The sequence below is a fragment of the Melopsittacus undulatus genome, chromosome 5 (assembly GCF_012275295.1).
Source record: "Melopsittacus undulatus isolate bMelUnd1 chromosome 5, bMelUnd1.mat.Z, whole genome shotgun sequence".
Lineage (NCBI taxonomy): Eukaryota > Metazoa > Chordata > Aves > Psittaciformes > Psittaculidae > Melopsittacus > Melopsittacus undulatus.
In genome coordinates this window covers 15,117,400-15,140,602 of record NC_047531.1, presented here as the reverse complement: position 1 = coordinate 15,140,602, position 23,203 = coordinate 15,117,400, and the positions used below count along the sequence as shown (strand labels likewise).

The following is a 23,203-nucleotide window of genomic DNA, read 5'->3' as shown; positions in this document are numbered from 1 at the left end:
TTTTCTATTGTTTTCAGCCCACTAGCCTTGAATAACTCCTGTGCATGCAATGCTGAATCAGGTATATTCCTCAGAATATAAAAAGCTCATTCCAGCTCACATAAATCAGTCCACGCACACACACACACAAAAAAATAATAATAAAAAGCTTGTGCTACTGTCATTTTTTAAAATACATTCGAGTCCAACAAGAACTTTTCTAAAAATACACTGGAGTCCAACAGGAATGTTTCTGAGCAAATACACCTTTAATCTTGAAATACTAGTCTGACACAGTCTATTACAGAAAGCATTTAAAAAATGTATAAGCAACAGATGATTACAAAAAAAAACAGTCACTCAAAAATGCATGAAACTCAACACCTGACTTGTACAAACCCTGGTGCAGCTTTAAAATAGTACCATGTATTCAACAGTTAAAATGTTCTGAACTTGAACTACTTTTATTACTCTTCCTCACACTCAAAAAACCCTAGTTTGGTTGTTACCTATAGACTCTTTGGTAATTCTACACAAATCATCACTAAACAGAAAGCAACACATCATTCAGGTTCTGTCCTCCCTCAAACATTGCAAACACTTCACTGCAGTAAAGATCTTGTGACCAAAAGTAAGAATCACTGAGGTTAAACTAAAAACAAAGAAATACCCAAATGTTTATCCAATTGGTTATGCTTAAGCTTCCTGGCAAGGTTACAGTTAAAGCATATGCCACCAAGGCCTCACATGAAGCAGTGCATTTTGGATGCTATATATTAAGAAAATAAATCATAATGTCTAATTGCATATTTTTTTGTATGTCACTAAGCGACACATCAATTCCCATGAAGGTTATTGTATGGGTTTTGGAATCACTGTACTTGAAATACTCTTTCCTCTCCCGCAACAGTTTAGTAATCTACTATTCTGAATAGTTAAAGGAATGATTTAAGTATACAAAAATGCTACATTACCTGTTTGCAAGAATTACATTAAAATAGCATATTACTGCAGAATAGGGGCATTTTTAGTATCTATATTTAATATAACAAATATTACAGTCAGGAAAAAACTTAAATTAAAAATAAATGCTAATTCAAACAGTAAAAACTATATCTCACTCAAAAGGGTTTAGTGTAGCATTAGAGAAACCGATTTAATAATTAATCATATTTTCTTCAGAGTAGTATTACTAGCACTAATGTTTTTCCTTAATGGTTTTAAATTACCTAGCATGAGAGGAAAAAATAAACATGTGAGAATCTCTAAAAACTTTGTCTCTGACTTGTTCCCTTCTACACGCACAGACTAACGTGGGTACACAGACACTGTGCACTACTTCCCAGTCCCACATTTGTAATGAAATTTCCAAGAGCCTGATCCAAGCCCACACAGTCAATGGAGCCGTTCTTACTGAGGTCAACGGACAGATTCCTGCTCCCTCGAGCAAGTTTCAGACAGGGGCTGTTATGCAGGGAAGAGACATGGGGAAATCCTCTTTGGAAGGGGAACTTTCGTGTTTCTCTCTGTGAGAAAGTACATAAACAGGGCTTTCTAAGAGTAGAGTCCCAGGTGGAGACTACTGCCTGTTCTTCCGTCGGCAGCTCTGCACTCCTTACACACAGACGATGACACTAGAAACTGAGGGTGTTACTGTTGAGATTATTTTTCCCCAGAGCACACACTGGCAGCCCGCTTTCTGTCCGGACAATTCTCACAAGTTTCAGCTGAATGTTTTCCTGCCTGTACCCACTGCCTGAACACAGCCCAGGCTTTACACCTCTGCCAGAAATTCCATCCCTGGATGTGGCCAGCAAACTCGGCCATGGCTGCGCAGGGAAACGGGCCCGCAGACTCCCAAACCTGACCCTGAACCCGACACAAGCCCAGCTGCGGGGAAGGGAGCAAAACCGCCTCAATGAACTGTCTTCACCTTCACTTTCCCTACGCAAGCTTCATCGGCAGCAAACGTCTCTGCAGAAGGCTATGGGAGGCCGAAAGCTCCACAGTCTGCGTGCCCCAAGGCACTCATGTTAGTCCTTCCCTCCCCTCTCAGCTTCTGAATGGAAAAGCATCACCAGTGTGCTCGACAGCCCTGGGCCTCTGTCTCTCCCCACTCTTAAAAATTAAACTTCCCAAACTTTCCTAGTCCTGCAGTCTTTTGAATTTAGAGAACCGACTTAAGGGGAGGCCCCTGCACACTGGACACGGTGGCCATCTCCGGAGCTCCACAGCTCTGACATTATTCATTATTATTGGGTTTGGGCTTGTATTTGTCTTTTGGGAGGGTGCAAGTCAGCCCGCACACTGGCAGGATGCCCCGCGGGCACCCCGCGCCCCTGCGGTTTCCGCCCGCGCCAGCGGGGGCGCCCCGGTTCAGCCCCGAGGGGGCGGCCGGCCGCCGGAGTGCGAGCGGCAGCGGCGGCCCCTGCGCGGGGCGGGCGGGCGGGAGGCGGGGGCCGGGGTGCGCCGCTCCCTCGGCAGGCAGGCAGCACACAAAGAGAAACGTGACACGTTTCTTCACCCGGGCTGTCTGCTCGGGAGGTCTCGGGGAAAAGAGGAAAAAAAAATCCCAAAAACATAAAAAGAGGAAAAAGAAAGGCAAAAAAACCCCACAACGGGGGAGGCGAGGCGCGGACGTCCGAGCCTCCCCGGCACACGTTCCCTCAGAAGCCCGGCCCAGAGCCCTCCCCGCCTCGCACTTCTGTACCCGTACGGCGAGGCTACAGGTTGTTTGTTTTCAATTACTCGGGGGGGGGGGGGGCGCGGGTTCCGCGGCCCTGCGCGCCGGGAGGGTGGCTCCCGCGCTGCCAGCCTTGGGCGCCCCGCAGCTTTGGGTGAGCCGCCACCGCCCCGCTCCCCCGGCCGGCCCGGTACGCGGGGCTGGGCAGGAGCAGCATGAACTCCAGCCGGGACACAGGCGGTCCCGGGTCCCCGCCCGCGGTGCAGTTCTGGGAGCCGTGCCCCCGGGCGCCGGCAGACCTGACACATGTCACTCCCGCGGCCGCGCCGGCCGCGGCCAAACTTTCCCGAGGCGGCAGCAAGTCAGTGAGCGGCGGCGGCGGCAGGGGGGGAGCGGGTGGAAGCAGCAAGAGTCACACCGGGGGGGGGGGGGGGGGGGAATAGCACTTACCGGGAGGAGACACCGAGCAGGGCGTCCCAGCGAGCTGACACCGAGAGAAAAGGGCGACCGGAGCCGCGCGCCGCCGCGCGCACATGCAAAGTCTCTGCGGGCGGAGCCGCCGCCGGGACGCGCGGGGCCGGGGGAGCGGGGGGCGGGCGGGCGCGCGGGGCCGTTCCGCGCGCGCGGAGAGCTGGTGCCTCGCGCCTCGCCCGGCGCTGCTTTGCGCTGCCTCGCGGGGGGGGGGGGCTGCCGGTGCGGTGCCGCGCTCCCTGCCTCGGCGTGCGGGTCCGGCCGAGCGCGGAGTGTGCGGGGTGCGCCGCTGTGTGTATGTGTTTTGTTGGGAATGCGAAAAAAAAGGGGGGGCAAAAGAAGGGAAGAAAACCCCGCCGCCGCCGCACACACCGGCTGCTTCGGAGAGGGGAGTGAGCAGCAGCCCTCACATGATCGCGCAGTGGCCTGCACAGAAGTGCTAATAACGCGCGGGGGGGCGGGGGGAGCAGCGGAGGGGGATGGCAACAATAAAAAAAAGTGCGGCGGGACGCGCTGGGCCGTGCCCGCGCCGCTCCGCGCCTCCCCCGGCCGGTCCCCGCCGGAGCCTGGAGCCGGGGCCGCGGCGGGCAGCAGGTTCACCTGCTATGTCAACAAACACACCGTCGGAGAAGTTGTTTGCTGGCGGCGGCCACCCCCTCGCCGCCGTCGCGCCCCTCCCGCCGCGCCCCGGCCCCGTTAGGCACAGCGAGTTTAGCAGACGGGCGGAAAACAAAGCCGAGCTCCGTGCCGGGCTGGCAGCCCCGAGGTGCCGCGGGCCTGGCGCGGAGGCAGGCGGGGGACACGCGTGAACGAGGGGGGGGGGGGCAGCGTGGCCGGGTGGGCCTGGCTCCGGCGGCAGCTTTGCCAGGGAGACGCGTGGGACCGCAAACTTTCTTCCTCTTTCTCCCCCCCGGGCCATTTCGGAGCAAGGTGCAGGAGCCCCACAGGAGTCCGCCAGCAGTGGGGACCCGCAGCTCTCCGCGTGTCCGAAGCTGCCGCTTCCCCATGGAGAAACATTTTACGATGATACCCGAGTGAGGGAGCGGGATAGGGAGGAGCCCTGGCACGGCAGGCAGAGGGGCACAGGCCGGTGCCGTCCTCACCCGTACCCGCCGCGGATCGCGGCCGCACGGTACCGGGGGTGCTTCAGAGAGAAAGGACTCGCGCGAGCGCGGAGGCTGCACGCGCTGCTCGCGAGCGGAGCGCGAGGTTCGTTGTCCCTGGGCCCACCCGAGCGCGGCAAGGAGACACCGGCCCCGCGCTCCTGGCGTGTGACGGGACGGGATGGGATGGGACGGGAGAGCCGCCCGGTGCTCGCCGGGGACCAGGACCAAAGCAGCCGTCAGTCGGGTTAACCGGCACCGCGGTTGTTAAATGAAAACCCCCGCAAACTTTGCCGCCCGGTGCTCGGCGGGAGCCTGCCCGCTCGCCTCGGCGCCGCTCCCGCCCGGGGCCGCCGGCGATCCCCGGCGCGGGCACCACCAACCGCTCGGCACCGGGTGGGGTGGGGGGAGCCGCAACTGCGGAGGCGGAGCCGCCGCAACTCTGGCAACTCTGCGGGGCCCCCCTCGCAGCGCTCCCCGGGCGCAAGCAGCCCCCGGCCCCGCCGCCGTGAGCAGGCGGAAGGGTGCGCGGCGGGGCCGGGGCCTGGCCGGGGGCCGGGGCGGTGGCGGGGCCCGTGCGGGGCGGTGGCGGGGCGCGGGCAGCCAATGGGGCGCGGCCGGGTTCGCGAGGTGAAAGTTCACCGCCGGGGCAGGCTCTCAGCGCGGCCGATGGGTGGTCGTAAAACATATTTATTTGCTGCTCGCCACTCTTTTGTCTCCGCACCCCCTTCCCCCGCCCGACCCCGCACGGGTTCCCGGGGAGCTGCGCGCTCCCGCGCCGCTTTGCGAGCTCAACGGTTGCGGGCGACACGCACCGCGCACCCCTCGGGGCTGCGGCGGCGAGGGACAGAGTTTCCGCGGGCAGCCGCTCTCCGCGGCTCCGCGGTCGCTGCCCGGCCGGGCAGTGGGGGAGAAACGTGCTGGGCCCCGACAGCTTTCAAACGAAATCGGGTCTCGCAGGCTCCGGCTGCCGACGGGCTCCGCGGGCCGGGGTGCGAAGCATCGCGGGGGCGCAAGTTGCGCGGCACGGCGGCTGCCGTTTCACCCCCAGTGCTGGCGTGGGCTGTCGGGAACGGGTGCCCCGGGGGAAGCTGCGGCTCTACTTCCGAAGCCGTCCGCGGCGGGCGGCCGAACGCCGGTATCGGCGGAACACACCGAGCCGCACACTTGTTGGGAGCAGAGCCCGCGGCACCGGACCTGCGGAGCGGTGCGGCTACTCCCGGCTTCGCTGGGCGCCGAGCGGACGGCGGCGTCCCCGGACGGGCTGGTTGAGCGGCACACCGCCACTGCCGGACCGGGCCGGGCCGGGCCGTGCTGTGCTGTGCTGTGCTGTGCTGCCGGCCGGCGCCGTCGAGCAGGGCCCCTTCTCTGCCGCGAGTTTCCTCAGCTCCGCTAGCCCTGTCCCTTCGCGCGGGCTGCGCTTTGTTCCACTAACCCCTCCGTTCAGAGGGCATGCTGCGAATCTCTGTCCGGGGCGACAGCGCACCGGGAACCGCACGGCCTTTAGCTGTTTGAATGCCTCTGCGGTGCTCGCTGGTCCCACACAAATTTAAAGCTAGACAAATAAGCACTTTCCTGACTTTTTTTTTCTTTTACAACGGCGATTACGGTGTGAAATATAACTGGGATTTCTAATGAAAAAGCCTAGTGTGTTTTATTTGTTCCTGTTTACGGTTCGAGATTTCATCTACACAATTGTATTTCTCGCTTGAAATAAACCGCTTTGAAACCGTCTTCCTTTAATTAATTTAATGCGTTTTCTCCATGCCGCTGGCAGCGTTGGGTGTCTATCACTGCCATTTCCATTAGGGTTGTTTAGAAAGCGAACAGGAAAACAAACGGGTTCCTCTTCTAAACAGGTTCGTTCCCCCTCTTCCCACACACAGCTCCCGAGACACTTCGGGAAGAGCAGAAAATGCTGGTTTTAACCGAAGTCAAACCGAGGGAAATCTGTATTACAACATCAAAGTGAAAGGAGACGTTGCAAAAATTGGTGGAGTTACACCACCATCTGTCGTTAAGCTTCGGGACTACAAAAGTTCAGACCTATAATAAATCTTAATGAGAGCTGGCAACTTTTCTTTTTGCTCTTTTGCCCTAGAAACACTGCCATTCCGTTTTGTATACCTGTCCTCCGCGATGCTGCATCCTGAGAAGGAATATATAGAAAACATACCTTGGAATGGTATCTGGGAAGAAGGCTATGATGTCCTAATGCAACCTTGATTACTCTTAAAGATTTCAAGAGCAGAAGTATGAAACAATTTCATATTCCCTGGTGTAAACATTGTGCCTGCTTTGTCCACATAAGAGCTCTGCAGCAGACTTCAGCTTTTCCTAAATTCTTCACTTAAAAGGAGTGCAAATGCCAATTTGCTATAGGTACTGAAGGATCAAGAAGGAAGGAGTGTTTCCTTTGGGGTGTTCCCTGTGTTTCAGAGGCCAGTTGTTACTCAGGCGCACAGGGATCTTCACAGAAGCCTATGGTGAAAACTATCAAGTTTATCATTATTTTATCACAGTTATTTTAAGGCAGGCGTGTTACAGTAAGTATTGATCCAAGTGAGTTGCTCCATGGAGTGCTCAACATTAAAAGTCAACTTTTCAAGTCGAGGTTGTTTCTCTTCCAGTGTGGAAATTTCACAGCTTTTTGCCTTTCTTCAGCCTGATGTTTTACATGTGCTCACAGTCCTTATACTGTAATTAGCACTAGGCATTTCCCACTAATAATGTGAGGTGAAGGTGGCAGTTCTCATACAACGCTCTCATACAAATCCTATTTCCCAATCTGATTCCTCCCCCAGAGAAATTCCCTTTCCTATATCCTACCAGTAGCTGTTGATACTCAGAAGGGAAGTTCCACTTTGAGCTTGTTGACATGTCAAAAGAGAGAAACTCGTTTCTTCTGAAGCTCTATGTCCACTTTCCAGGCTATCTCATAAAATGTGGGATATCCTGCACACAGCATTCCTTTGACCACCACGTTATTTTCATGTTATTCTGAAAAGAAAATAAATTTTCTACTTCCTCCATAGTCAACTAACCTCTCATAACCAACTAAGCTCTCTCAATCAACATTAAAAACTAAGGTTTCTAAAAATAAAAATAAAACCTTTCTAAAGGTATTTGACATTCATCATGAAAATAAATCCCACTGCACTTTCTCAGCTTTGAGAAACGACTAGGCCATTACAACCAGTTACTGATTTAGGAACATTTGGTAAAAAACTTGTGTCAAAAAATTTGCTGATGCTTTCAGTGTTTGCACTGACTTTTTTATATATGTGTAGTCAAGTGTAATTCCATTTTTTAGTTATTCAGTAGACTTTATAGCAACAACCAAATTTAAAAAGTCCCAAATAATTACGAGTTGCTTGAGAAAATAAAAAGTGTGGTGCTCTGAGTTGTCTTGCTTGACTTGTAATGAATCCTGCCCTGAGCAGTACTGGCAGAAACAAAGGGATTACACCATGCCAGTCTGATTTATTTGATATAGGAAGTAAAAAACTGTGCAAATCTTTTATTTGCTTTCTGTATTGGAAAAGCATGTCAGAATTTTTGACATTGTATTTGGCATCTGTACATGAAGATGACCTATACATCTTCCTGAATTTTTCTGTTTTGTGGGCAGGTATATAGGAATATACCATGCTGACAATTCGGGTCCTGGTTCCCATCCATTATTTGCATATATGAAAGTCTTATTTAGGCAAAGATGAGGAAAGTTTTAATACTGCTAGACCTTTTGGTGAATTTCCAAAGTATAATCCAGGGAGCAGTATCACAAACATACATAAACAAGTAGCTGCACGAGTCACATGAACAGCTCATAACTTCTGGAAAGTTTGGCATCTGACCTGTAAGGTGCTGCTAAGGTTTAGGGATGTAAATCTAAGACTGCAGTCTTCCAAATCCATGTTTAGCTCCTGAGGAGTTAACACTGATAAGGTGCCAGTAAAATTCTTTAGGCTCCTTAACATACCACCTCTGAAAAAAACTCAAAATAACAACTGTCACAGGCTGAAAAGCTCAGTGAATTTCCTCAGCCTAACCAACCTCCTGCAGCTAAGCATCTTCTGGGCAGCTGGGCATTAAATTGTCATTAGGTAAAATGCCCAACCAGTCCTTAGAGCAGCATCTGACCCAAGCCTCCCCTTTCCTCTGTAAGCATTCCGCCTGCTGGGCCGTGTACCGCTGCTGTTGCTGCTGCTCCAGCCAGTCTTCAACCCCTGTTCTGCAAAGTGATACCACAGCCCTGCTCCAAAACAACCAAAATGAAGTGCTTAGGTCACCGTCCTGGGAGATGACTTATGGCTTAGGCCCCAGAAGGGTCTAGAAGCCAGTTAGAATAATAATTTAGTCATTTTATATGTGTATATATATATATATATATATATAAAGCCAACGTTGCAGCAACTTGCCTTTGCTGTTATATTTAAACCATTGGTAAGAACATCTGCTTCTTTTACATACATACAGACATACAAACACCATCTGTAAAAGAGGGTTCAGGGCTCTGAATGGCAAAACAGCAGGGTATGGCAACCCCAAGAAGGGCAGCAGTTAGGAACCTGTACTCACTTCAGCCTTTCCTATAACTGCCGTCAGCCACACAGAACACTGCCCACTGTGAATTTCTCACTCTGAGGTTCCCAACTCTCTCACCCAGATGCAAAGGCAGCCCAGATATCATCCTGAGTTTATGGATTATATGGGATGGCATGTAGGGGCCAGGTAAGTCAAAAAGCAAGCTCAGCAGTGAAAATGTGGTCATGAATATAAAGCAATGAGTCTTCACAATTTCCACTCATGTCTGAAGTCCAACCTTTCCTCTTCTGTCTCGTGCTCATTTATTTATATATTTCCCCTTCTCTTTGGAGCAAAACTTAAGACACAGGGACTTGAGGAAGTTTTTTATTAAGGCTGCCATAAACCTTCCTGACAGGCAGATTTTTCTCTAGTATTCATTGTTGCTTCTGTTCTCCTCTTCCAGCTGTAATACTTTCTCACCCCTCAGCAGAAGGTTGTGTAGAAGCATCTCTGCCACAAGTTGTGCTCCAGTGCTCCAGATGACCTGCTCCAGCCTTACTGAGAACAAAAATGGTGTGTGGGTTGGTAGAGGAGTAGTACATGAGTGGGCTTCTTCTGGAAAAGCAGCACAAGACCTCTTGATAGACTTGTGTCTATCACATGTGACTAGCCCATGGGTCATGGTTTGCTCTTCCAGAGCTGACATTCATCTGCCAGAACCTGGCTGTTATGGAGGAAACAAACAAGGTTCTGTTTCACAGAAAATAGGGTTAATTGTTCTCTTCCACCCCAAATGCAGTTTTTAACACTGATATTAAGGTATGACTTTGTAAAACAAAAGAGCATACAGTTATTTTCTTTTCTTCTTAAGCAACATAACTGCTTACATTTAGGGAAATATATTTAGTAACCAAGCAAGAGTTACAGCTCCATCTGGATGATGCCTTCCCTTGGTACCACAGACACAAGGATCACATTAAAGATACAAAATTGCTTTCAGTTTCATGACGTTTATACAACTGTAACAACATTCCAGGCATTCTGGAAATTTTGTCAGTATTTAGGATTAAGGGTCAGAGCTGTCTTTTTAGAAACCATTTCTATGTCATACACACAAATTAACATGTATTAAGTAGTCATCTTTCTGCCCACAAGCACTTGTGTAGAATTCATGGGTTTGGGAAGTAAATTGAAAGCAGACCGTGGATGTTAAAAATATGGTTAGATACAGGAGTTTTATGCTAGTCAAATGCTAAATAAACAAGCCCCTTTTTAGGTTTGTTTAAGAGGACTGTGGGGACACAACCTCAGAAGATGTGTTTTTAAGGCAATAGAGATACTACACTGTAGAAGTGAATTACAGGGCTCTGTAATACAGGAGCAGCAGAATAACTTGTTTTCCAAATCTGTAGAAAAATGTAATCAAAGATGACAAAATACTACTTGCTTCCTCAGCATACCACTCGTCACTTTCCTTCTACAGTAAAACCTGCTTTTTAATTGCTACAACTACGCAGCCTATACAGCTAGGAGAATAATCAGAGAAATTTAGGATCACGCACTGTCAACACAAGTGGATATCATAGAGGTGCACTTTAGTCTGTCAGTTATTTTACTCATTGTGTAAGAAGCAAAGCAGTAGGCAAGGATAAGTGACTCAGAAAAGAGTACTTTTTAGAACAAACAATTTGTAAGGGAAAGAACTATTGTCTGTAGCCTTAGACATGCCTATGAAGGCTATCAGTTTAGCACTTTTATACCCTTTTGTTAAAAAACAATTTTTAAAGAAATTATTTTTTTATTTACGCAGTCTAGTTTTTTTTGGTAATAAACATAATTCATTTTCACAGTAACAAAATGCAACTGCACCCAAATCTTTCTAGGAATTCATAGCTCCTGATTGCAGTTGAAGGCTGGAACCATGGTAGCTTCACTGGTCCATATTCCCAAGGATAAGGCACCAACTGAAGTTTAATCTAATATTTGGAAAGCATGTTACAGAATCAGCTGCTTGAACCATATGCATCTTCCTACCTCAGTCTAACCATCCAGTAGTTTTGTGTGTATTTGGAGGGCTTTCTTCCTAAAGCTTGGCAGCAAGCATCTTAACCAAAGGAGAGGCTGACGTTTTCTCATTAAGGGAAGAATTCTTCCATCCATGAGTGTTCTTCATGTGTCAGACAAAAGGATTCACCACTTAAGGAACTGAAATAAGTGACCATTGCATGCTAAAGAAAGAAGTCACCACCTTTTCAAGAAATCAGATTATCAAAGTGTACAGCTGATTCTTGAAAATCCAGTCTTTAAAAGTACTTAAATGGATGCTGACTTCTTAAAAATCTCTTCCAGTTAGAAGTGCTGTCATTCTTCTTTATTGAAAATCTGCCACTGCAGTGTCATATTGCATTGTGTGGATGCACCAAACCCCTTTATTTTGGATTACTTCAAATCCATGTGGATGAAGAGAAAAGGAGGAAGCCCATATTTGAAGAATTAGATATACCTACATGTACATTACTACACATACCTATGTCTGCATGATATTAGGGGACAATGACATATAAGGAAAGCATGATCACAAAATTTTAAATAACAAAGAGAAAACAGAATGGCTTAATCACAGCACCCAATGAATAAACAGTTTTCCATTTTAGAGCAACAAAAAGCAACAATAAGCAGCAGTTACAAAGGCTAGAGATTTTAAAATAAATAGGCACAGATAATTGATATTCTTGTCTTAAAAGAGTGGGATGAGGTTTTCACTTTAGCATTAATATAGATTTCCAATAAATCTGTGAAAACAAAGGAAGATCCAAAAGAATGGAAGAATGCAAAAGCTCTAACTGTAATTCTAAGTGGTAAACAGGACAGCGTGGATAGGCTTGTCAATCTAGTATCAGTCCCAAACAATGAATGAAATACACACTGAAGTGATGCATGGGAAAAGGGAATGCAAAATGCGCAGTGGATATTTGCTGGGAGGGCCTGAGGGTGAGACAAAGGGCCTGTGCTGATAAAAAACAGCACTTCTAAAAACCCACAGGATCATGACAGATAATCAGCTGAACAAAATCCTTGCTCAGGCTTCAGTGCAAGGCTGTGATCGGAAGTAATATATGTCCACAGTCATAGAGAGAAGGTTAAAACGTGGAAAAGGCTAATGTAAGAGTAACTGGAATTCAAACAAATTTGAAAACATGTATCACAATATCTACAAACCAGTGCTTTGTGAAGAGAAAGTCTTCAACATCACATGCAATGTATAAGAGATTCCAAAGGATGGCATCTGCAGTGAGGCAAATTCAGACTAGAGCAGAGGAACATTTTTAAGAGTAAAACTTTTCCTGGACAGCAAGACCATCCTGGAATGATTTCTTACATGCTGTCAGGGGTTTCCCATCACAATAAATTTTTTAAGCAAGTGTGAATATTTTCCTATAAGTATGCTGTCATTTAAATAATAATTAATTCAGGAAAATGTCGTAGTCTGGGTGGTGTAGGTGTTAAGGCTCCATGATAACAATAGCCAGGTCTGACGTATGAGCAGTTTGAACCAGGTACTTAGCACCCCATGAAGATAAATGAGACCATCTATACTATTCCTTTAAATATTCAGGAACACTGCTACATTGGATTGCATGTGAGAAGATATATTCATAAACAAAAAGGAAATATTTCTAAGGGAAATGTGTTAAAGTTATTAATATTTAAGATTTCTATTTTAGTAGCACTTAACACTTGCAAGTTGAGCACTTTGTCGTACCATGCACTGTAAAAAGTCTGTTTCAGATTGTTTACAATGGATCTTACAGCACAATTTGGAAATAACAGTTATTTGTAGCTAGGGAACAGGCATAGCCATAGCTGTTTAGGGTACTCATCCTATTACTCTGAACCACTGTTCCACTAACTCATGTGGCATGCATCACTTTAGTACAGTACGGAAAAATTCTGGGTTCAAAGCTTAGCTGGATTCTGTCTTGTAATTATTCTTGATTCTTCATTAATGTGCTGAAGAGAGTGTGAAAACACAAGCATGAAAGTACTGACAGCACATTCGCAAGTATTTTGTGGTTTGTTTTGTTGAACAATAGTCTAAGATGTAAAATTTACAGTGTTTGGTATTCCACAGAATATCTGTGTAGCAGTAGTACTGTTGGGTTTGTATTTGACTTTCCTATAACATCACACATAAGAGGAAAATTTTACAATGAAACAAAGGATCTAGCCTCTACAGTAAAGCAAGGGATGTACCTCACAAGCTAAACCGATGGGTATTAATGTACTTTCTTGGTTTACTTTTTCTCTTTGCTCCCCTCCCCCTTATCAAATTTGAGTGAAGACTTGAGTGCTGGGTGCAAGAATCTGCGTTTGAACTAGGCTGAGTAATCTCTGTGTTTGTCGTTTTCTTAATTGCTTTTCACCGTCTTGTCCAAGGAACACTTTGCGAGGCATAGCTGCATGGGCTATGATGTAATGAGATCTTGTTAGCTAAGCAAGACCAGACCTCAAGCTTTAGCAAAATAAATTCGTATAGACTCTCTGCCCCTTGACCCAGCTGTTTTGCAGTCTTTGAACAGTAAAGAAACTTGGAATCTGGTCACAGATGCCAGTGTAAAAATTCCCCTGGCTGAAGGGAACTGTCAAGCAGTGTAAAACCAGAGGAGCTGGTTCCCACTGCTTTCTGTCTTATCCAAAAAAGCATGTTAAGCTAAAGAAAGGATGGGAAATTCAGAGGGAAGATGAACTGTATCTTTATCGTGATGATTTCTGGCCAGCATATGGTCCCTTAGGGACCAAAGCCAGCTTCATAAATTAGAACCATATAGGGTTCACAAACTTATTTCATGCTGTAACTTCAGCTGAGGAGCAAAGCAAGACAGGACAGGGCAGGCTGAGAAAGAAGAAGCTGTAACTAGTTCTGACAGACACGACAACATTTCCCCTCTGCACATTTTGAAGAGTAGCGAATATGTGCTTCTATAAAGCGTTTTGCAAAACCAGCATCATTTGTCTGAGAAAATTACAGCAATAAATGTATTTATAGATATACAATGTGTATATATGTAATATACATATATACGAACATACATATATGCAATAATACATACATATAGTTGATAATAAATCTGAATAGCACCGAGGAAAATAAGGATTACCAATTAAAGGAAGCACATATCATGTATGTAATATTTATAATAAGAAGTACAATTTACTTACCCTTTTCTACCCACTGAAGATTTCTCTCTCTTCTCATTACTTACTGCTTTTCACTAACAAATTGTTATTTGAGAGTAATTGGAGGGATAGCGAGTTAGTGAAATCTTGAGATTATCTACAGTCTGCTTACTTCAAGCATGGGACTGGGTATACCTGCTCAGTATATCAGTAAAATCTGTAGTTCTCTGTAGGACTTGCTTAAATGGCATCTTTGGCCAAATATGTTTCTTTCAACCAAACCTTATAGCTTAGGAGTTTGCATTTGGTTTAGTTTGTTTTAACAGAACTGTAAATTTTGGAGTGATTTCTCAAATATTATTAATTTCTTTGGCTAAGAGATGAGAAAGGATGTTCTAACGAATAGCTGGGATTCAGAAGGACTGATGTGTGCTCTGGCACTGATGTTATGTAGCCTACGTTGACAAAAAGAACGATTGTTTGAGGAGATTTAATTGGAATTTTTAAGTTTGCAAAGATAATTTAAAACTATTTACCCCAGTCTTAGTATATGCTATCATAATACATGTATTAATACAGTATCAATGACAGGTTAATGTAAAACAAAGAAAAGACAATTCAGCTTTACACAACAAGTTCTTGAACTGTGGCATTCAATACCAGAAGATGGTATTAAGTATCTTTATTTTAAAAGGTCCGGATACTTCATGATCAATAGCAACTTCCAGATTTATAAATGGCAGAAGAAAAGCGAGCACCTTCCTTACTCATCTCTATGGGATTGAGAAACGCATCTTACCAAGTTGTGGCTGAGAATTGTACCATTCTCATGGGAATATGCTTTGAAAGAGTCTTCCTCTACCAGCTGAAACTTCAGGCATTGACCATTGCCCCGGTGGATCAACTGAGCTGGGCCGTCAGTGCCCACATCTGAGAACAAAACAGTGACTGAAGGGTGAGTACATAGGGTCATCACCAATACCAGGAGACCAGATCTCTTGCAAATAGTATTGAGATTACTATAGCAAATATATTTAACATAACTAAAACTCTAAAAACTAGCATTTCAGCCCGTAATTAGAGAGTGGAGCCTCAGTTCTGGGAAGTAGTGATTCTCAAAAAGAGTTGGGGATCAGAGTTCATAATCATCTGGGTATAATTTCCCAGCGTGACACAGTGCACAAAATGTCTAATGTGAGCTTAATAAATAGGCATCAGAGGAATAATGAATGAAGATAGGTGTCGAGAGTTATTACACTGTTGTTGTATTTAGCACTGATGAAATCATTACTGGAGTATTTTGTCCAGTTCTGGGGTCCATGGTTCAGGAATATTGTTGAAGAAGTTCAGAGAAGAGTCACAAACATGACCTGGGGACTGTTAATCACGCTTCAGGGTAAAAGACTCAAAGAGCTTAATCTGCTTAGTTTATCAATTGAGAATACTAAAGATTGATTTGGACCTAACCTCTAAGCTGTTACCGTGGGGAATTATATGGGTTTGATTACAGACTCTTAAATCTAGCAAACAGATGAAATTAGCAATAATGTAAAGAAGTAAAATAGTAGATAAATCTGGACAAATTCATGCTAGAAATAAGGGTGCATATTTTTGTCAACAGGAGTGAGCAACTTCCTAAGATCTGTGTCAGATTCCTTCTCAACAGCAATTTTAAAATGTTTTTCTAAAAGACTGTAGCTCTTACAAGAATAAATGCAGGCAGCTATAACAGCTTGCTTTATACAACAGTACATCTGGTTTTATCGTCTGCAAAACAGGCAGAAATACTGAGCTTTGGGACCTCACAGACGTCAAGACAGATGCTTCCAAATGTATCAGTACAAAACCTAGGAGTCTAAGGAATGAAAAGAGTCCTTACTGGTAGCATATCTTTCTCTGAACAAGGCTTTTAGAAGATACTACTGTATTAAAAAAAAAAAACAAACCAAAACAACCCACAAAACAATCTCCAGAGAAACTATAGGTATACAATTGGAAGCTTTTTTTTCCTAAACATTAAACTAGTTTAAGTGTATACTAGCGTATGAAGTAGTAATAACTGTGTAAGTAAAACCTGGCACTTTCATAATACTTTCCAGCAAGAAAATCTCATAGACAACACTTAATGAGTCAAGTCACTCAGAAATCCTGTGAAGTTAGTAACTACTATTATTTGCATTGTACAGAGGACAAATTGAGAGACAGAGAGTGCCCAAGATCAGAGAAAAATTCTGGGACTTGTCTGGGAATGAAACAAAAGCCTTTTGAGAGCAGTTCCTGTGCTTTAACCAACTTTTTCTTTTCTACCAAGCAAGCTGTAAAGAAACTGGCAGGTGACATTCCTGTTCTTGTGTCAGTATTGATCCAGTCCTGTGTCCCATGCCAAAAGAAACTGATGCTGAAACTGCTGTCTCTTTCCAATGACATATAGAAAGTAAAGTCTTGAGCTCTTATATTGTGACTTATTCTCATTGCACTCATTACAGAAGAGGTAATACTGATTTTGATGTCAAAATTCCAACTTAGGTAATTAGCTTATTCTTACCTAAACTCCTTGAATTTCTGTATTGATAATACTTTTCATATACCTCCCTGCAGAAAAGAATACCTATGCTGCTAGAGCTAAAAAGTTTGCTGCATTAAATGAATCAAACAGAGGAGCAATATAACATATCTGTCACTTCACAAAATATAAAGGAGTCTACAGGAAAACTGATTAGTGGTGCAGCACTGATTTTAGAAGGGTATAAGTAAAATAAATTTCAAAATTAAATTTTAGTGTAAGATTGTCCTGTGCTCCAAATCTAAAATGCTTTTTTTTTTTTTTTTAATCCTTGTCTTTAGAAAATTTAGGAACTGCTTTCATGATACCAAATGTCCATTCTTATGGGTATGTTATGGGTAGAAGACATAAAGTAAATTCAAGGATAAATGGTGAAAATTACACATTTTAAGCAGCAATCAGCTTCCTGCACTTACAGCAACAACAACCAAAAGGGACTTCTAGCAAGAAAAAAAACCAAGTCCCATCTGTTACTAGCATTGAACAAAATCAACATAAAATGAACCAACATTATTTTGGTCTTTGATCTCTTGGATGCTTTGTGACAGAGGTCATAAATCACATAATTATTATCTGATATCAAGACAGCTTGAATTAACCTCTTACATTCCTAAGGCAATGAGAGCCCTCATCGCAAGTCAAAATCTGCTTGTGTGAAATAAGTAACCTTACCAGGGAAACAAATCCTTTCCCTCCTATTTTAGTCTAACCGGTCTTAGTGGTTCATAGGTAGAAAATGTCACACTGAAATTCATTGGATCGTAGACATTTCCTGTTTGTTTCTGGAAGCTGTGCTTATGATTTATAAATCACATCATCACTTGGGTTCTAACTTCTTTTAATTGTAGACTTCCTTCTTCCTTTTGCTCCTCTTCATCAGTAGAGGTAAACTTAATATGCCTCTGAGTTTTGGCTCCCGAGATCCAGGAAACTTTGGAAGGCCTTTAATTCTGACATTTTCTTGCCATTGATATAAAACAGCCTACATTCGACAAGCTTCAGAAAACACAGCAGAGAACAGTATACACTTGGATTTTCTCTTTTTTTTTTCCAATAGGGCATTTTTAGAATTTTTACTGTAAATTGGCCAGCAGGAATGATGGGCACATCATGATTAAAACATCTTATTTTTATGTATATAGCAGACAATCATTTGTAGCAGGTACCATACGTATATATTGTGAAAAACAGGCACACAATGGAAGTTCTTTCACAAAAGAATACACTTTTCCAAAAGAGTGATGTACCTTGAAATACTGCATTGCAAAAATATAGCAGCTAGACTAAGAACATCAGAATCAGGTCACACAGAATCATGACAAATAATTCATCGTTTCAAGTACAGTAACAGGAAAAGAAGACAATATATAAACTTCATAATGGAAAACATAACAGAATAAACAGAGAAAATTCTTTTACTGGCAACACTTGGAGCTGAAAGGCAGCTGAAAGGAGATGGGATGAGTTTTGTGCACATTCTCACAGGAAGGGCACCAGATTAGGTAGTTCACAAAATGATCTGTGCTTGAAAAAGTTATATGCTGCTTCTGCTCAGCCAGATGGCAGGTGCTGTATTCAGGCAGAACTTGCACTGGTTTTCTTACTACTTAAATTAAAAGCTTACAAACACAAATTTGAGAATCAGGTGTTTTTTTCTAGCAGCATGCAATTTTCACTGATGTAACTCCTTATGTAAGATTTAACCACTCTTGCTATCAAATGTGGCCAACCACTTCTTGCTCCACCTTTCAGTGTGCCTTAATAGTACACCATTATTTTTTCTTCACTATTTATAAATCTTGGACTTACAGTAATAAACATTATAGAGAAGGCTGTGTGGAGACCTCATAGCAGCCTTCCAGTATCTGAAGGGGGCCTATAGGGATGCTGGTGAGGGACTATTCATCAGGGACTGTAGCGATAGGACAAGGGGTAACAGGTAGAAACTTAAACAGCAGAGGTTTAGACTGGATATAAGGAAGAAATTCTTTACTGTGAGGGTGGTGAGGTACTGGAATGGGTTGCCCAGGGAGGTTGTGAATGCTCCATCCCTGGCAGTGTTCAAGATCAGGTTGGATGAAGCCTTGGGTGATATGGTTTAGTGTGAGGTGTCCCTGCCCATGGCAGGGGGGTTGGCACTAGATGATGCTAAGGTCCTTTCCAATCCTAACTATTCTAGGATTCTATGATTCTGTAAGATAACTGCTCAAATTTCTGAGTACTTGACTAGAATTATACACAGATACTGTATATAATACACAGTACAGAACAGTACAGTACAGAATTATATACAGATATGGTATTAGATACTCCTATCATGAAAATAATTGGCTTTGTGTGCTTGTGTCTATTTAGATGATACGAACTGGACCCAGAGCTCAAGCTTGCATGTAAGCTGTGCAGGGTGAGCTCTCACATGGACCAGAGCCTGAAGCTAACTCAGCAATGCAGGGGCAACCAGAAAGCTGAGGTGCTGTGCAGTCAGGGCCACATTGAAACCACCCTTCTGTCTTCTGCAAATGTATTTGTCATTGCCTTGGCCTCTGCAAGGAATTCATGAGGTCTGAGGAAGCATCCTACTGCCCCTTTAGTTTGCATGCAAGTGCAAAGATAGGGACAGATCCATTCAGTTCACAAAACATCCAGGCTACAAGGCACTGAGTGTGAAAAATGCACCTGACAACTTGTCTAGTGTATGTGCTATAAGGGCTTATAGAAGTGAGCAAGCACAATTCACTATTTTGGTAACTGAGACAGCAAAAAATTTCCATGACATTGAAAGCTTAGTTCCACCAATGTAGACAAATAATTCTGATGCTGGGATTGTCATCACTACTTCATGACTCAGTGTTCCTTCCTTGTAGCAAAGGAAGGGAAAGACAATGTACAGGATGGCATAGGATCAGGCATCAATCTCATACATAGCTAAGAAATTATGAATGAAATTATGCAATTGCATATATATATCATTATATAATGAAATAATTTAAAGAAAATATGAAAATTATGTTATATCTATTATTATAATCTGCACTTAAACAGACTCACAGAAAGTAAAATACTTAAGCAGGAATGGAAAAAAAAGAGATTTTTATAAATTTCTACCAGCACTGTTACCTAGAAAAGACTTATCTCTTATCTGAGTGAAGTCCACATTTGATATGTAACTATAAATTTGGGTAAAATCCCCTGAAAACAGGAGAAATATACAAATCTACTGTAAAAGACAGGAAAATATGATTTAGGAGTAGAAACGTAGGAGAATGTGGTAATAACAGTTCTGTCATACACATTAAATGTTCTGATCAGGCTAACATGTATCAGTGTAATCTCTTCCTGAGTTCCCCCAAGTCTACAGATGGGTGTTTAAAAGTTCTTAATTCTGCCATGCAATCTATGACAGAAAAAAAAAATACAAAAAAGAAATGTGTAGGTGGTCTGTATGTGAGTCTGTGTGATGGTCGATCTCAGTGTGGAATGTGATGCACAAGAAGCACACTGCTTTATGCCAGATTTATGTTCTCTTGAAATTGGGGTTGACCTGAGCATAAGTTAAAATAACCTATCCTTTATGTAAGTTGCATTTTGTCTAGTAAAAATGAGACTAAGGGCAGCATTGCTTTCAGTATTTTAGACTGATTTCTCTGTCTACCTATCATCTATCTATCTGTCTATCTATCTATCTACCTACCTATCTGTCTATCTATCTATCTATCTATCTATCTATCATCTATCTACTTTTTTGTTAAGGTAAGTCACAAATATTCAGGAATTTCAGATGACCTCAGACTCATCTAAAGAAGATAAACATGGGATAGGCACCTGGGGTAGGCAGTGTCTCATGATTAGAATAAGTAATCACCTGAAAACCCAATGCCCAGATCCATAGAAATAAACAGGAATCTATTGACTTCAGGGAATTTTAGAGCTGGCTCTGGAAGAACTCAGGGAAATCACTCCTTCTGCACATCACTTCATTCATCTGCTCAGTGACTACAGCATACCTACACATTCTGTGACAAGTGAGAGTCTGTCAAGTGACTCCCACGGCATTTTCCCCTTTCATCGAGGAAACTCCTTCATTAGCGATAAGCCTCTGGCCCCAGGCATCCGTGTACCAGGCAAGGGGAGGAACCTGTTTGTAAACCAGATGCTTTGACATAGCTGGAACTTGGAAGGGAGGCAGCAGTACTTGGCAAACAAACTTGTAATAAGTGCACTTTGCTTGAAATGTTTATCATTTGTTCTTGAAAAATATGCTGAGAAGATGGGCACTAGACATACTGCTCGACTTTGAAGTTCAAGTTTGGAGGTGGGGATCCTAAATACCTCCCAAGGAACATTTGAAAAAAACAACCTGGTGTTCTGTAAAGAATATGCTTGAGGAAAGGGGGTGGGGAGAGTTTGTAAGTCCCACTGTTGTGCCATCTGCAGTGAAATTATCAAGATCCAGACAAAGGCAGATTCATTGTAAGCAACAGTATGTTCATATGAAGCCTTTCTAAGGTGCTGGTGGAGCTTTAATAAGAAGCACACAGGTATACCAAATATCCCTTCCAAGCCATGTTGATACTTTCAATTTAGCAACATGCTCAAAAAAATAGGCAAATATGAAGGCACAAAAGGAGTCTCATTGTCTGTCTTACATTTTCTCAAAATAAGGAGTCATTTTGCTGAGCTCAGATGTATGTGATGCCTACTGTTGATCTACACGAAGTTACTTCCCACAGGAGCAACTAGAGCTCTTCCTGGGGACAATCTGATCAAGGAGTTAAAAAAAAAGTCCTCAGGTGCTCAAAACGTTAAGACTAACTAACCCAAAGGTTTCTTCTATGTGATGGTCTCATTACTCTGAGGATAGAGAACTGCAGATAGAAGTTTTAACACGGATGGAGGCTAACCTGAACAATTTACTGAAATCAGGCTCAGCTAATTATTGACATTTAGAATTTGGCTGTGTAAAAAGGGGGAAAGGTATGGCACTGCCATGGTTTATGTCTTTACAACCAAATAAATTCAGCTCAGTTCAAATCTCAAGCTGGCAGGGAATACTACCACAGGAAGGGGAGTTGAGGGAGGTTCAAAACCCTCAGGAATTTCCCATCCAATTCCTCTCCATCACCTCAATTTCTTTTCTGCATCTACCTCCCTTTCCTGCTTTGCTCTCCTCTCATCCTTTCTTTCGCGTAAGTCTGTAACCATTAGTGTGAATCAATGTGGACAGGGAGGCAAAGTGGTGTTTGTATGGAGATTGCATAGCAAACGTCTATCCAGCAGTGAGATACCTCCTCGGGAGAGGGTGGTTGGCTGTGCAGGGGTAAGATCAGTCTTTGGGAATGATGTAAAGATCTGGAGGCAGGTGGAGGCAGACTTTTGTACTCCAGAGTGATCAGTGTGGCTGAAGGTTGGGGACCTAAAATCCCACAGAAAAAGGAAAGGGCTGTACTGAAGTGACATGGGAACCACTGCATTAGAGCCTAAATCAGAAGACAGGTAAGATGGAACGAGCCAAGGAAAAGAATACCTGGGGATTAATAGTTGCATAAAAAGCAAAATAACCATTTTACAAAATTTTATCTCTACTTAATTAAGCATGTGAAGTTTCATTGATACCTAGTGGTGATACACATGGGTAAAGATAAACATACAAGACAGAAATCTGAAATAGGAAATGCTGCATAAAACCAAAAATAATTAATAAGAAATAGGAAGGTCTGAAAAATAATGAAATATGGAGAGAGAAAAGAGAAGGGCCAATATAATTTTTAAAAGAAGCAAATTAGATGCAGAAAAAATGGTACTTCATTGATTATTTTCTGTTGATGCTTTAAATATATGAAAACATATTTAATACTGATACTGCTCTTAAAGGCTTAACTTAGAATACATTAAAGAAAGTACATTCAGCTTTCTTGGATTAGAAAGCAGGCAAGATTTGCATTTAAAATAAAAGTCCAGATCGTGTACCCTCTCAGACAGGGTTAAACCAGACCAGAAAAAATTGCAGGGTCAGGGCCAAGGCAGCTGCCTGCATGCCTGTTATGTCTGTCATTGTTTGTTTTGTCTTTTTGGACTTGTAAGCTCTTCGGGCTAGGAACACTCCCCATGGGGCCCATCCAACCTCTGCTGCCTTCAGTTGGCACTGGGTGAGGCTTTGTTTGTCCAGCTCACAAGAGTCAGAGCCTGATTGAGATTTGTAAGTTATAGATGCAATAACAGCAAAATATCACATATAGTCACTGAGATGTGAGATGCTGGCCCTGCTTCAATGCTTTTACTCACACTGGGGCTCTGCACAGCCTTGAAGTTGCATCTGCATAGAGCAAGACACAGTTCTGGGGTCTTAGACGCCATTATGATTGGTGAATGTAGAGTAAAAAGCCGGAGCAAATGACAAGGCAGCTTAAAAGCAGTCCTTAAAAGCATGTCTGCTTATTTTCACACTTGTGGCAGCACGAGCTCTGCTGGCACCACCGCTGTAGCGGGAAGAGCCACACTCAGGAAAGGAGGGGGGCCTATGGCTCTTCCAGTGTACACAAATGGTTTGCTGTCCTGTTTCTGTGTGCCCAAAATAACACGGGTTACAAGTGCACGGAAGAGCTAAAAAGGTGTGAGAGAAACCCTCTAAACACTGACACTTGTGAACACTCCACTCACACTTGACCTAAAGGGCAGTAAATGCACCTCTCTCCCACG

General features: G+C 44.0%; 2 protein-coding genes across 2 annotated transcripts in view; both read right to left on the bottom strand.

Moving 5' to 3' along the window:
- Positions 1 to 3,197, bottom strand: part of FOXP2 (forkhead box P2) — a 410,714-nt gene extending 407,517 nt beyond the window's left edge. Inside the window, 1 exon segment of the mRNA NM_001281546.1 lies at positions 3,113 to 3,197. The gene's annotated coding sequence lies outside the window, so the exon portion shown is untranslated.
- Positions 3,198 to 5,027: 1,830 nt separating this feature from the next.
- Positions 5,028 to 23,203, bottom strand: part of LOC117436199 (forkhead box protein L2-like) — a 33,558-nt gene continuing 15,382 nt past the window's right edge. The window contains exon 2 of the mRNA XM_034062916.1: positions 5,028 to 5,666. Within this exon, the coding sequence (XP_033918807.1) occupies positions 5,028 to 5,666 (639 nt within the window). The remainder of the gene's footprint in view (positions 5,667 to 23,203) is intronic.